Below are 13,281 nucleotides of genomic sequence, written 5' to 3'. Positions count from 1 at the left end.
GTTAAAGGGATTTTCTGTGATGAGGCACAATTAAAGGGGTTGTCCTGGGTTTTAATATTAATGAGCTATCCTCAGGACAGGTCATCAATATCAGATCAGCAGGGGTCCAACACCCGGCGTTCCCCCGCTGATCAGCTGTATGAGACCGCGTGCACACGTGCCGTCTCCCTTCTCACAGCTGCTGTCTATGGCAAAGCAGCAGCAGAGCAGGAAGAGAGGCGGGAGACAGCAGGTGCGCACTGCATGGGCCGCCTCCTCTTACCGCTGATTGGAGGGGGTGACGGGAGTCGGACCCCCGCTGATCTGATATTGATGACCTATCCTGCGGATAGCCCGGAGAACCCCTCTAACAATGTATGCTAAAACTGCATGCTGCCTCTGCTGACACCTAGTGTCCAAGAAGAAAACTGCACCATTTCATAAATCGTACCAATATCACATTTTATTTATTTTTGGAAAGCAGGATAGACCTACAGCTGTGGCTGTTCAATATTGGGGGGGGGGGGGGAATGACATGTTAATATATAGTAAATGTCACCCTCTGATCGCTTCTGTAACACATTGCATTACATCTGTAAATACATGGCAGACCTGGGAGCAGTTGTCAGGCAGCCGGCCAACACGACAACCCATTGGAGCCACTGCAACACAATCGCAGGATGTTTACAGAGGGACCTTCCTGCAAAGAAAACACACAGATGCTGCAGTCGCCATTGACCGCTGCATCTATGGGGTTAAACAGCCAGGATTGGAATTCTCTCTGAGCCTGGCCATTAAAGGGGTCCTCTCACTTCAGTAAGTTGCATTTATCATGCAGAGAAAGTTAATACAAGCCACTTACTAAAGTATTGTGATTCTCCATATTGCCTCCTTTGCTGGCTGGATTCATTTTTCCATCACATTATGCACTGCTCGTTTCCATGGTTACAGACCACCCTGCAATCCATCAGCGGTGGTCGTGCTTGCACAATATAGGAAAAAGCATCAGCCTCTCTGGTGGCCGGGATCATGGGAGCGCACATCGGCTAGTGCTTTTTCCTATATTGTACAAGCACGACCACCACTGCTGGATTGCAGGGTGGTCGTAACCATGGAAACTAGCAATATATAATGTGATAGAAAAATGAATCCAGCCAGCAAAGAAAGCAATATGGACAATCACAATACATTAGTAAGTGCCTTATTTTAACTTTCTCTACATGATAAATGCCACTTACTGAAGTGAGACAACCCCTTTAAGACAGGGTTTCGGCTGTGCCGGCACCGACAGCTTCTAGGTCCGCACCATAACTGTACAGCAGTTTGCAGGACCGACTGTCTCACCGTGACCTTCTAATATGGTGCAGGTGGCAGCCGGGTTAAAATACATTTTTTTTGTCTATATCTGATGAACACATCCCTTTAAATCCGTTTTTACCTTGCGACTTGCACATGCAGTAACCTGAAGACACTACGCCGCTCACCTGGACGCTGCTCGCAGAGCTTTCTTGACTGTCGCTCTGGGGTAGAACAGAATAAGACGACGATTCCCCTTCCTTGTCTCCTGCTCGCTGAGAACTGGCATGTAACCCGACTGTAACGGCAACCAACACAGGCAATTCAGCGTGGCTGGCAGTGCATGCTGGGAGTTGTAGTTTTGTAAAAGGCACAGGTTGAAGATTACTACTGTGAACCAGCTAAAGAGACCGATTCAGACATTGGGGGGAAATGCTATCTAAGCGATTACCCGTGTACAATGTCCATCCAAACAAGATGGAATCCCAGTCATCGACTACTGACCTTTATCGAATATCAGCTTCACCCGCCGCGAGTTCCTCTTTCGGTTCCTGAACTCTCTCTCAAAGTTTCCGAGGGTCGTCGTGTACTGGTCCCAGGAGATTTCTGGTAACTGGACGATCCTCTGGGGGCGAGGAATCCCAAGGTCCATCTATAAGAAAATAAAAGAAGACACGCTGAATAATTAACAAGCCGACGGGGGCGATTACACAGACGAGTCAATGATGGGGGGGCATGAGCAGAGAATCCGACCGATCAGTGTTGTCATGGGGCCTTGTGTCCACACATAAATAGGTCGCTAGTTATGATTAGTGGGGCATCTAATAGAATCAGCGGTCTCCAGCTGTCGTGACACTACACCCCCCAACCATGCCACGACGGTAAAAGGCATGCTGGGAGTTGCAGTTTCACAACAGCTGGTGCGTCACAGGCTGCGGACCCCATGGAGATAAGACGTATGCACACAGCATCACTGCAAGGCTATACCGTCCCCCATGCATCCCCTGCCTCCAGATGGGCCGGTATCTATGCATTCTCATCACCACGGTAATATCAATTACCATAGCAACCAGCAGAAAGAAGACATTTCGTGCTGTTCATCCTGTGGCTCAAATTATTCCCAAACCATTAGGAAATGTGGCCGAGGGTCAGGACTATCAGCCAACCGTGCCATGGGATGAACAGGGTGTAAGGCGAATTTGAAAGCATCTTAAAGGGGTGTGCACCTCCTTTAAACACGCCATGACTTCACGATTGGTGGGGGCCAACTTCAGGGAACGCCAGTGACCCTGAGAATGAAGGGGAGGCATTGCTTCTCCTTCACAGTGGACGGCTGCAGCGTTTTGGTGTCCGTCTGACGAAACTGAGCCAAACGGATCCGTCCTGACACACAATGTAAGTCAATGGGGATGAATCCGTTTTCACTGACATAATATGGCACCATAGAAAACGGATCCGTCCTGACACACAATGTAAGTCAATGGGGACGGATCCGTTTTCTATGACACCACCTGGCACCATAGAAAACGGATCCGTCCTCCATTGACTTTCAATGGTGTTCAAGACGGATCGTTCTTGGCTATGTTAAAGATAATACAAACGGATCTGTTCTGAACGGACGCAGACGGTTGTAGTATCTGAACGGATCCGCACCAAACGCGAGTGTAAAAGTGGCCTTATATGGAAAAGATGGAGGCAGAAGCTGCCCCAGCTCACGGCTGCCTCGGCACTGTACCTTCTTCTGGAGAGTCTCCACGAATCCGATGGGATCGGTCAGGGCGTCCCTCTGTTGCTCAGATAACCTTTCCACGTCTAGAACGGCTTGAGAGCGCTGCGCCTCCAGCACGGAAATAGTCTGTAAAAGCCTCTGATAACTGGAAGGACAAAAGCAAATGTTAGCAGTGAAACCAGTTAAATCCGAGCTTAGTGCAGAAAACCTGCAGTGTTCAGTAACTGCGTTTCCTCACACAGCCACTAGGTGGCGCTAGGAATCCTTCAGAACCTGCCTAGTGTCCCATGCTTAGCATTCTTCTTGTATAGACCATGGATGTGAGCGAGGCATCAGCTAAGCAAACCTTTAAAGGGGCCTCCCACGACTTATTGATCAGTTCAGTGGGGATCTGACACCCTCACTGAGCAGCCGTCCAGGGCAGCTGCGGTGCTGGAACCTATACAGTGGACGGAACCAGAAGCAGAAGGTTCTGTCCACTGTGTAGTGGCCTTGCTGGGGTACGGCATCATTAAAGTGAATGGGAGCTGAACTGCCATACGCCAGCGACTACACAGAGGATGGCGCCTTCTGTCTACTGTACAGTCTCTGGCAGGTGGACGTTATGGGTGCCAGATCTCTACCGATCTGAGGATCCGTCATCATCCAATAACGAAGTCCCAGAAAACCCTTTTGCAGAGAAAAGTGATGTTTTAATATATGCAAATGAGCCTCTAGGAGCAATGGGGGCGTTGCCATTACACCTAGAGGCTCTGCTTTCTCTGCAATTTAATTGACAGGACCAGGCAGTGAAGGTGCGGCACTTGCAGAGAGAGCAGAGCCTCTAGGTGTAACGGCAACGCCCCCGTTGCTCCTCCCCTATTTGCATATATTAAAACATAATTTTTCTCAGCGATGCGGGCACATATGAACATGGGACCAACACAGACGCCTTCAGCTGCCAAGCACACATGCAACAGGTCAGCCGGTGTCATAGGTACAAAACTGCTGACAGACGCCCTTTAAGCTCCACAATAAACATGTCCTTTTAAACGGCACTGGCCAGGTCTCTAAAGGTGGCGCCCGCTCCAGAGCGGGTGTCATAGCCACATGGTTAATCCAGACCAGGGCATCTGAGCGCATTAAATTACCGTATCCGCACGCTTCCAGTAATGCTCTGGCTCCCCCATGTGGCGATCGGAGGAGCCAAAGCGTGTTCGCAGCGGCCAATCATTGAGAATGGCAGGAGTGTTTCCTATGGAGCCCCGGTCTGTAGCAGAGCTCCACAGGAAACTAGTGCATCGGAGTCTATGACAGTAGCAATCTAATAATTGCTTTTTAGACTTCCCTGTGGGAACTATAAAAAAAAAAAAAGAAAAAAAATGTTTTTAAAAATAAAAAAATTCTAAATCAGAAAAGAAATACACATCATGGGTATCACCATGTGCCCATACTATAAATTCGCTGCTTTTGGTCACTTTATTTCCCACAAAAAATGTAATAAAAAGTGATCAGAAAATCCGCACAAACCCAGAATGGTATCAATAAAAAGTACAGATCACCCCGTAAAAAATGAGCCCCCACACAGCTCCGTACACATAACTACAGAAAAGTTATAGGGGTCAGAATACGGCAACCAAAAAATAAAACTGATTTTTTCCAAGTTTTTTATTATTTTATCAGTATCAAAATGCAAGAGAAACTATACATATAAGGTATCGCCAGATTCGTACTGACCTGTAGAATGAAATTAACTGGTCCGTTTTATCACATATCGAATAACTGTAAAACTGTGGAAGAATAGCTTCTTTTTTTTTTGTTCCAATTCCACTCCATTTGGAATTTTTTTCCTGCTTCCCACTACATCATATGCAGTATTACATGGTGGCGTTGGAAAGTAAAGCTTGTCCCGCAAAAAAAAAACAAAAAAATAACACAAGCCCTCTTACGGCGATGTGAACGGAAAAATAAAAAGGTAATGGCTCTGTGAAGGCAGGGAGCGCAAAACGAAAATAAAAATGAAAAATCCTCTGGGGTAGAAGGGGTTAAAGCTACAATCGGTGCGGGGATAAGCGTCTGCCACAGATAAGTGACGCTGCTTCTCCAGAAGGAAGCAATGGGTTCAGGCTATGAAGGGCCGATCAGTACAGACACGTATTCTACGGAATTTTTTGTGCATTAATTTGAAATCCGCTGTTTCTGTGCAGAAAATGCAGCAGTGTGAACGACCCTTATCTTCGCAGGGACCTGCAGCGGTTCACACTGGAAATCCGTTTTTTTTGCTGCAGAATCTGCATCCGCGCACACACACCCTTAGACGGTGTCAGTGCAGATTACCTACGCCAATAATAATTTAGAAGAATATTCCATGTTCTACAGTTTCCTCACACTGGTCGTAACGCACAGTACAATGTTCATACATTAGGAAGACAATTTACACGTCATTATGGCAGGGAGCATAGGATATACATGCGCTGGGCACCTGTAGAGAGAACGCGCGTTTCGGATCCGCTCCTGGTTTTGGCTCAGAGAAGGGGGGGCCACATAATAAACACTGCTGGCATCGGATCTGCTTTATAACTGCGCCATCTAGTGGCAATTAAATGTAACCAAGTCGACAACCTTCACTAATGTATTGATAGATCTCTGCACATCTTATAATGAAGGATTAAAGGGATCGTCCACTTTTTACCATTGATGACCTATCCTCAGGATAGGTCATCTACATCAGCTCGTCGGGGGCCCGACATCACTGCGGATCAGCTGTTTAAAGAGAAGCCGGCTCTTGTATGAGCGCTGCCTTCTCTGCTTTGCTTACTGCAGTGATGAGCAGTGTGATTACAAGTATGGCGTCCCCATTGACTTCTGTGGGCCGGCTCTATCTGTTCAAATGCATAGGAAGGAGCCGTCCCATAGAAGTGAATGGAGACGCCATACTGGTAATGACACTGCTCATCACTGCGGCATGCAGGTAAGCAAAGCAGAGAAGGCAGCGCTCGTACAAGAGCCGTCTTCTCCTCAAACAGCTGATCGGCGGGTGTCGAGAGTCGGACCCCCGCCAAACTGATACTGATGACCTATCCTGAGGATAAACTGGACAACTCCTTTAAATATTGATGACCTAAGTATAAGTCATCAATATCTGATTGGCGGGGTTCCGACGTCTGGCCCCCCAGTTGATTAGCTGCTTTAAGAGGCCTCCCTCTCATGACTGAATGTGACTGAGTTGCAATAACAATCACCCTCCAACAGGGGGGCGCTGTGCTTGGAATACTGGGAAGAAGCCATAGTGCTTGTGGCACATTTAGACACTCAATGGGCCGTGGTGCTGGGAGTCCGACCCCCACCCATAAAAGTACTGATGACCACTTAAAGGCTATGTACACCTTCAAGGAATTTTTTTTTTTTTTTTGTAATTGCATTGTTACTCATTTTCAGCTAACAAATACATTTTTAGTAGGTCATTATTAAATATTCAGCTGCCACTGAGATACAAGGGTTAAAAGTCAGTCTGTTATCAAGCTGTCACAGCCTGTTGTCTTTGAATCCTGTCAGCTGACGGCTCATTTGTAGTTGTTATCTCTGATCTCCAGACCTAATAAACACTCATTACAGCTCAATTCTTGTCAAACGGATATGAATATGGTAAGAGATAAGAGCTACACATGAAACGTCAAATGATGGGATTCAAAGAAAACAGACTGTGACAGCTTGCAAACAGACTTATTTTTAACCCTTGTATCTCAGAAATGGCTGAAGATTTTTAATAAGGACCAACCCAAAAAAAATATATATATATATTTTTTGCTTAAAATGAGTAAAATGCAAAAAAAAAAAAAAAAAAAAATCCCCCATGGTGTACATCGCCTTTAAAATTAAACAGGGTGTCACCTTTCCCTTGCCTAAAATGGTCTGCCCCCACACAGTCTGACAAGATGAGTTCCTAACCACAACCTTATTGACAAGTGAAATGGTAGCTACCATTCGTAAAACATTTCCAGGAGGAATAACAGAGGTATGGCACAAAGCAGTTCTAAGAAAATTGTTTCCGAATGGGGAACACAAGAATTTACTAATGCACACGTGTCATGGGGAACGGACAGGGGACTCCTTCCACCGGAAGGATTACAAAAGTTTACCAGTCAGAGGGGATTGTCACGTGCAGCTGGAAGGTAAGACGCGGGGATGCGACGCCACGATCGTATAACAATTCCGGATAAAACCCGCTACGCACACTGGTTACCTGCCGTTATAATCAGACTATGAGCAGAGCCAGATAATAATGGGAGGAGAACATGGAGCGCCTCTAGTGGCCAGTCATGGGCACTGCGTACAGTGTAGGAAACACAGACAATTCCTCTCCACGGAGCCCTGTGTTGGGTATCCCTTTAAACCTGTGCAGCACATATATCAGTGCGGAGACTGCCTGCTGTATATCAGGCAGTCCTTAAAAGGGTTTTTTCCCATATCAACACTTATGGTATAGCTAGGATATGCCACCAATGTCAGATATGAGCAGGTCCCAGCTCTCTGACTCGCTCCCATCTCCAGAACAGGGTCCCTGAAATGAAGGGAGAGCGGCGCCCCGCACATGTGCGGCTATGAAAAACTGTTCTGAAAACAGTTGGGCGCTGGTTTGGCCATTTCCGGCAGATCCGTAGAGCTGAAGGGAGAGATGGCGGCGCTCCATCGGCTAGTGGAGAGCATTCTGTAGACATGCGCTGCCCTTCATTTCGGGGACATGAGCGAGTGCCACTGGTGGGACCTGCACCTATCTGCCATTTGTGGCATATTGTAGCAATATACCATAAGTGTTGATAAGAGAATACCCCTTTAAGTTGTAAAAAAACAAACAAAAAAAACTAAATGTAAAAACATATACACTGGGCGGAGCATGACAAAATTCCAAAAGAAAAAAAAAAAAAAAAAAAAGATGCCTAAGGCTAGGTCTACACAACGACATTTGCACAACTGCACTGCAACATTTGTCATGCGACAATTTTTATAATAGTAGTCTATGGTGTCGCACTGCGACATGCTGCGACTGCAACGCGACAGTTGCAGAAAAATCCATCTCAGTCGCAGCATGTCGCATGTCGCAGTGCGACACCATAGACTACTATTATAAAAATTGTTGCGCAACATTGGTGCGACAAAATGTCGCCATGTAGAGCTAGCCCAAGTCGTTCTCTGACCCCACAGCCCTGATGAAGATCAGAAGGTTTAGAATTTTGATATTGATGCGGACCCTCAGGACAGGCCATCAGATCGGTGGGGGTCACCCGGCACCCCCGCTGATCAGCTGTTTAGTTGCGACATCATAACTACATGGCTCAATCCATTGTGTGGCTGGTTACACCAGCGCTGCTCCTACTGAAGTGAATGGGAACCAGTTGCCTCCACTACACGATGGATGGAGCGGTGCAATCCCACCGAACAGCTGATCGGCAGGGGGAGTCGGACCCCCACTAATCTGACATTGATAATCTATCCTTAGGACAGGCAATCAATATCAAAATCCTGCACTGCCCCTTTAATAACCAGAGCAATCTTTTAGATTAATTGGATGTAAAATAAAAACTGTATTTTTTTCCGCCACTGTGCGTCGGTTATTTTGATATGTGACATGCAACAGATAAAGGGGCTGTGCAGCGCTACTATACTGTGGGGGGGGGGCCCCGACTCCCGGCACCCTGCCGACCAGCGGTCTGAAGAGGTAGCAGCACTGCTTGCTCTTCACAGCGCGTCGTCTCCTCTGTAGATATATAAAACTATTATATTTTTTATTTACAGACTATGCACAGCTTTATTATTATTATTGCATTTTACTCAATTTCAACTAAAAATCATTTTTTTCAATTAGTCTTTATTAAAAAATGTTCAGCCCCTTTCTCTGTACAGCCCTGAGATTCTCTAGTAGCAGGCTCTGTGTTTATACTGTCTCCTGTCAGACAGCTCAGCTGATGGCACCTTATCTCTGATTTCCTGCCAACTCATAAACCCTCATTATAGCTCAATTTGTAACTTACAGGTAAGAATATGGCTTAAAGGGGTATTCCCATCACAAACAATGGGGGCATATTGCTAGGATATTGTCTGATAGATACGGGTCCCACCTCTGGGACCTACACCGAGAACGGAGCGGGGAAGAGTGTTGGCTGGAGGACCTCGGGTTTCCCTGGGTCCGGCCACCACCAAGTGCTCTCCCAATACAAGTGAATGGGAGCGCAACACGCTTGCGTGGCCACCACTCCCACTCATTCCTATGGGGCCGACGGAAACAGCCAGGCCAGTGCTCAGCTATTGTCGACCACCCCATAGAAATGAATGGAGGATGGCTGCGCATGCGCAGTGCACCCTCCACAACTTTTGGGGCTGCGTTCTCAATTATAGGTGCGGGTTCCAGAGGTGCTTGGCGGGAAGGAACTCTTCCTTCAAGAAAATCATCTACTCAATTGACCAGAGTAAAGGGACCCTAATAAGCCGTTAGTAGCTCCAAGATGAGGGATATAGGTAGTCAACACAAAGTGAAAGTGAAATTAGGATGCTAGGCAAAGTTAACCCTTGATGACAAAAACTGACGAAATTTTTTAATAAAGACCAATTGAAAAAATGATTTTTGGCTCAAAATGAGTAAAATACAATCATAAAAACTGCCCCACGGCGGTCACTAAAAACAACGTAAAAACAACACAGCGAGTCGGCCACATATTTCCTGAGTGTCTCCACCACTACCTGACCTCTACATGGTCCCGTGGACAACGGCAAACGAAATGTATGGAAGCCTCCAGGCCCTGAAACAATGGAGGACTACCGGGTTACCATGGCGACACATACTCTTTGTTGTGTTTCAACGCCACGTGATCGGACTCAAAGAAATAGACATCGGGTTCTTCGTCCTCCTCTTCCGCGGGCTGCGCGCTGCCGCTCTCCCTGCTGGATGCTGCGGCACGTTCGGCGGTGGGTTTCTCCTGTGAACACTTTATGGGGCAGCTCTGCTTTTTGTCATCATGACCGGCCTCTTCCAGATTAATCCCGGAGCCGTTCATGCTGCCGCTGTACTCGCCGCCAACCTCCTCCACCTGCCCGTTCTCCCCGCACACCGACGGGCTGTCTCTGGCGGACGCGGGCCTCCTTGGCGAAGTTCTTAAAGTATATCTATGCTCTTGAGTGTCCGAGAAGCAAGTCTCCGGAGAGGCTACGCCCTCTGACCCTGGGGAATCCAACTCCGCTGACTTGTCCTGAGCGGGGCTCGGGGCGCGGTTTTGTTCCTTCGAGAGGCTGTCGCCAACGACGTCTAGCTCCTCCTCGGAGTCCCGTACAGTCGACAGCGGGTCCGTGCCAAGGGGCCCCGCCGCTTCATTGGTCTGGTTTATGCAGTTATTAACTATTTCATGGTCCTGGGCCTGCTCCTCGGAGTGCGTGCAAGGCACATTATGGTCTGATTGCACGTCCTTTTTGCTGGGGGCGGGGCAAGGAGTTAGCGGGCGCCCATTCTCCGATACGATTAACTCCTTGGGGAGAGGGAACGTGCTCGTACTGTTCTGTTTAATACCCCCGTCTGACGGGCAATTATTACAATTTACAGCAGCAGCAGCAGTCTCGTTGTCAATACCATTGACGGCCTGATGGTTGAGCACGCCCCCATCAGGGAGGGCGTTTTTCAGGATTTCCTCGGGCTCCGCGTCCGTTTTGACTTCCCTTTGGTGACTATCATCCAGTAAAAGACATCGATGAGTTCGTTTAGGGCGGGGAGTCTCTGCTTCATTGTCAGATTCGGAGTTCCTCCTTTCCAAAGGCTCTTTTGGCAATGTACTGGGCGATTCGTCCTCCGGGCTGCCGGGTTCCTCCGAGCGCAGGTAACGTTTGATTTTCTTTAGCACGGGCGACAGCGGGGAGCTGGACTTTTTGTCGCTGTTTTCCACGCTGTCTTTCTCGTTGCTGTCCTTCTCGGAAACAGACAGCCCCCTCTTTCTTGGGCTTACCCAAGGTTCCCGAGGAGCCGACTGCTTCACCTCGCCGCCCTTGGGGATGGTTGCCTTTTGGACCGGGGCAGGTTCGGGCCTTTTCTTGGGCGATCTGGATCGTAGAAGCGACGGGGGGACGACCTCGTCCGGGGGAGCGATGCTGCGGTTCCTCAGTGTGCGTCCACAGAAGCTTTCGTCAAGTCCGTTTAACCCCACGGTAGATCTTGTGACGCGAGTCGATCGAGAAGCAGCCATGCTATGGATCACCCCGACTGTGAGATCGACATGATCCTCTCATTGGGAAACCTGGAAAACAAAAGACAAGTTATTCTGGTCTGGGAAATCTATGCCGTAGAAACGCATACGTATATAGTCATCATAACCTGCAATTCCAGATCTCTGCAGCCACCACTAGTGGGAGCTTCCTGAATACAGAGTTATTATTGAGCTCAGTGGGAGCTGTGTAAATCGGGGTGCACTGAGCTCCCTCTAGTGGTGGCTGCAGGCATTAAGTATGTCATAGTCTAGCTATGGCAATGCACAGTATATGGAGCTCTGACCCGTACCTAGCAGAGGGATGTTTAAAGTCACGGTCTGGACTGAATCATATCGGCAAGCAAATGGCATTTATAGGGCAGCACACTGCAAAATATTCTTTGAAAATTCCCCCTATGGCATGAATTGGCAAACTCTGACACTCCAAGTTGTTGTGAAACTACAACTCCCAGCATGCACACTTGTTTGGCTTTTCTTGAAAAATAGAGGTGAATGGAGCATGCTGGGAGATGCCCAATGTGCTGCCCTATAAATGCCGTAGGCTTGCCAATATGATCCAGCGGATGCTTATCTAAAGGGCAATTCTGACTTTGACCCCTTAGTGACCACTAATACGCCTTTTTACTGACGTAAACAAAGGGGGTTTTAGCTAAACAGCTTGCTTTAATCAATCAGTACATGTACTTAAAATGGTGCATTAAAAACTATAACTTGTCCTGCAAAAAATAAGACCTCATACAAGTACATTGATGAAAAAACAAAAAAGTTATAGCTCTTGGAATGCAATTTAAAAAAAATGCACATCTCACTGCTAGGTACAGGTCGGCGCTCCGTATACTGTGCATTGCCATAGTTCATGCTAAATGCCCGCAGCCACCACTAGAGGGAGCTCACGGCAGCCCGATTTACACAGCTCCCATTGAGCTCAATAATAGTTCTGTATGCAGGACGCTCCCCCTAGTGGTGGCTGCACAGATCCAGGATTGTATTGCACGCTGGGGGATTTGAAATTCTGTATCCCAAAAAATAAAATCCCACTGATATATAACTAAATTCTGAAAATAAGATTTTTAGACCTAAAAACCAAACGATATAAGGAAGCAGCAGAAGGGACAAGTCACCCCAAACTGCATGCACTGCCGGTACCATCACTTGGTCAGATATAAAGCAGACTGGTCACCATCCCCGCCATGTAGGGATGGCCGTGCTTGGTACTGCAGCCTAGGTGCATTTACTTGAATGGGACTGAGCTGCACACAGACCATGCGACTGAGGAATGTACCAGGAGTGGGACCCCCACCTACGGAACAATGGCGGACTATCCTAGCGACACACAGGAGAAATAAGGGGGCGACAAGTTGGACCTGTGTTATTGGGCGTGTCCTCCCAGAGATCAGGGGCACCAGATGTGCCCGGCAGCCGCTTGTCTCCCCTCTACACCTGAGCGGAATGTGACTATTCACACCAGGTGCAACCTGCAACTGCAAAACGACAACTCCCAGCATGTCCTAAAAACTAAACCATGCTGGGAGTTGTAGTTCTGCGATAGCTAATGGTTTTCAGCTTGTGACTGGCAAGACTACAACTCCCAGCATGCCAAGCCATGCTGGGAGTGGTAGTTTCACAGCACCCATAGGTTGCCCCTCCAGCAGGGCTACAGAGCACCCATCACTGTGGAGCCCCAACTTTCCCAGGCGCCACACACACACACACACACACACACACACACATACATACATACATACATAGGCCCCGCCCACAGCCTTCAGTGACCACGCCCCCTCCATCCTGAAGCCTCTCACGCCAGGTACGTAGTGTCACGGGTGTCAGTCCTCCCTCCACCCGCGTCCCTCCCTCCATGTGCCACCCGCGTTATACATAGACGCACGCTCCACCCTATCACCGGTCCCGCTCCTCACCTCCCTCCTAACTCCCCGGACATGTCTTCCCAACATGTTCCCGCGAGAGGGGAGAAATCTCGCGAGAGCAGAAGGCACAGATCACAGACTCCACCCCATTATGCTAATAAATTCAGGCAGCAGTTAGGCTCCGCCT

At 48.1% G+C, this 13,281-nt stretch overlaps 1 protein-coding gene across 3 annotated transcripts in view; it reads right to left on the bottom strand.

Moving 5' to 3' along the window:
• Nucleotides 1–13,281, bottom strand: part of ZZZ3 (zinc finger ZZ-type containing 3) — a 33,987-nt gene that overhangs the window by 8,099 nt on the left and 12,607 nt on the right. Inside the window, exons 1-5 of one of the 3 annotated variants that reach the window (XM_044300468.1) lie at nucleotides 13,146–13,195; nucleotides 9,821–11,256; nucleotides 3,011–3,149; nucleotides 1,780–1,927; nucleotides 1,464–1,573 (exon numbers count right to left, since the gene is read on the bottom strand). In XM_044300468.1, the coding sequence (XP_044156403.1) occupies nucleotides 1,464–1,573; nucleotides 1,780–1,927; nucleotides 3,011–3,149; nucleotides 9,821–11,205 (1,782 nt within the window). In that variant the 5' untranslated portion in view covers nucleotides 11,206–11,256; nucleotides 13,146–13,195. Of the gene's footprint in view, nucleotides 1–1,463; nucleotides 1,574–1,779; nucleotides 1,928–3,010; nucleotides 3,150–9,820; nucleotides 11,257–12,971; nucleotides 13,114–13,145; nucleotides 13,196–13,281 lie in introns of those variants that run through there. The other 2 variants (XM_044300466.1, XM_044300467.1) reach the window with 2 other exon arrangements.

Source organism: Bufo gargarizans, chromosome 7, assembly GCF_014858855.1.
Source record: "Bufo gargarizans isolate SCDJY-AF-19 chromosome 7, ASM1485885v1, whole genome shotgun sequence".
NCBI classification, from domain to species: domain Eukaryota; kingdom Metazoa; phylum Chordata; class Amphibia; order Anura; family Bufonidae; genus Bufo; species Bufo gargarizans.
This window is presented reverse-complemented; position numbering and strand designations above follow the sequence as displayed.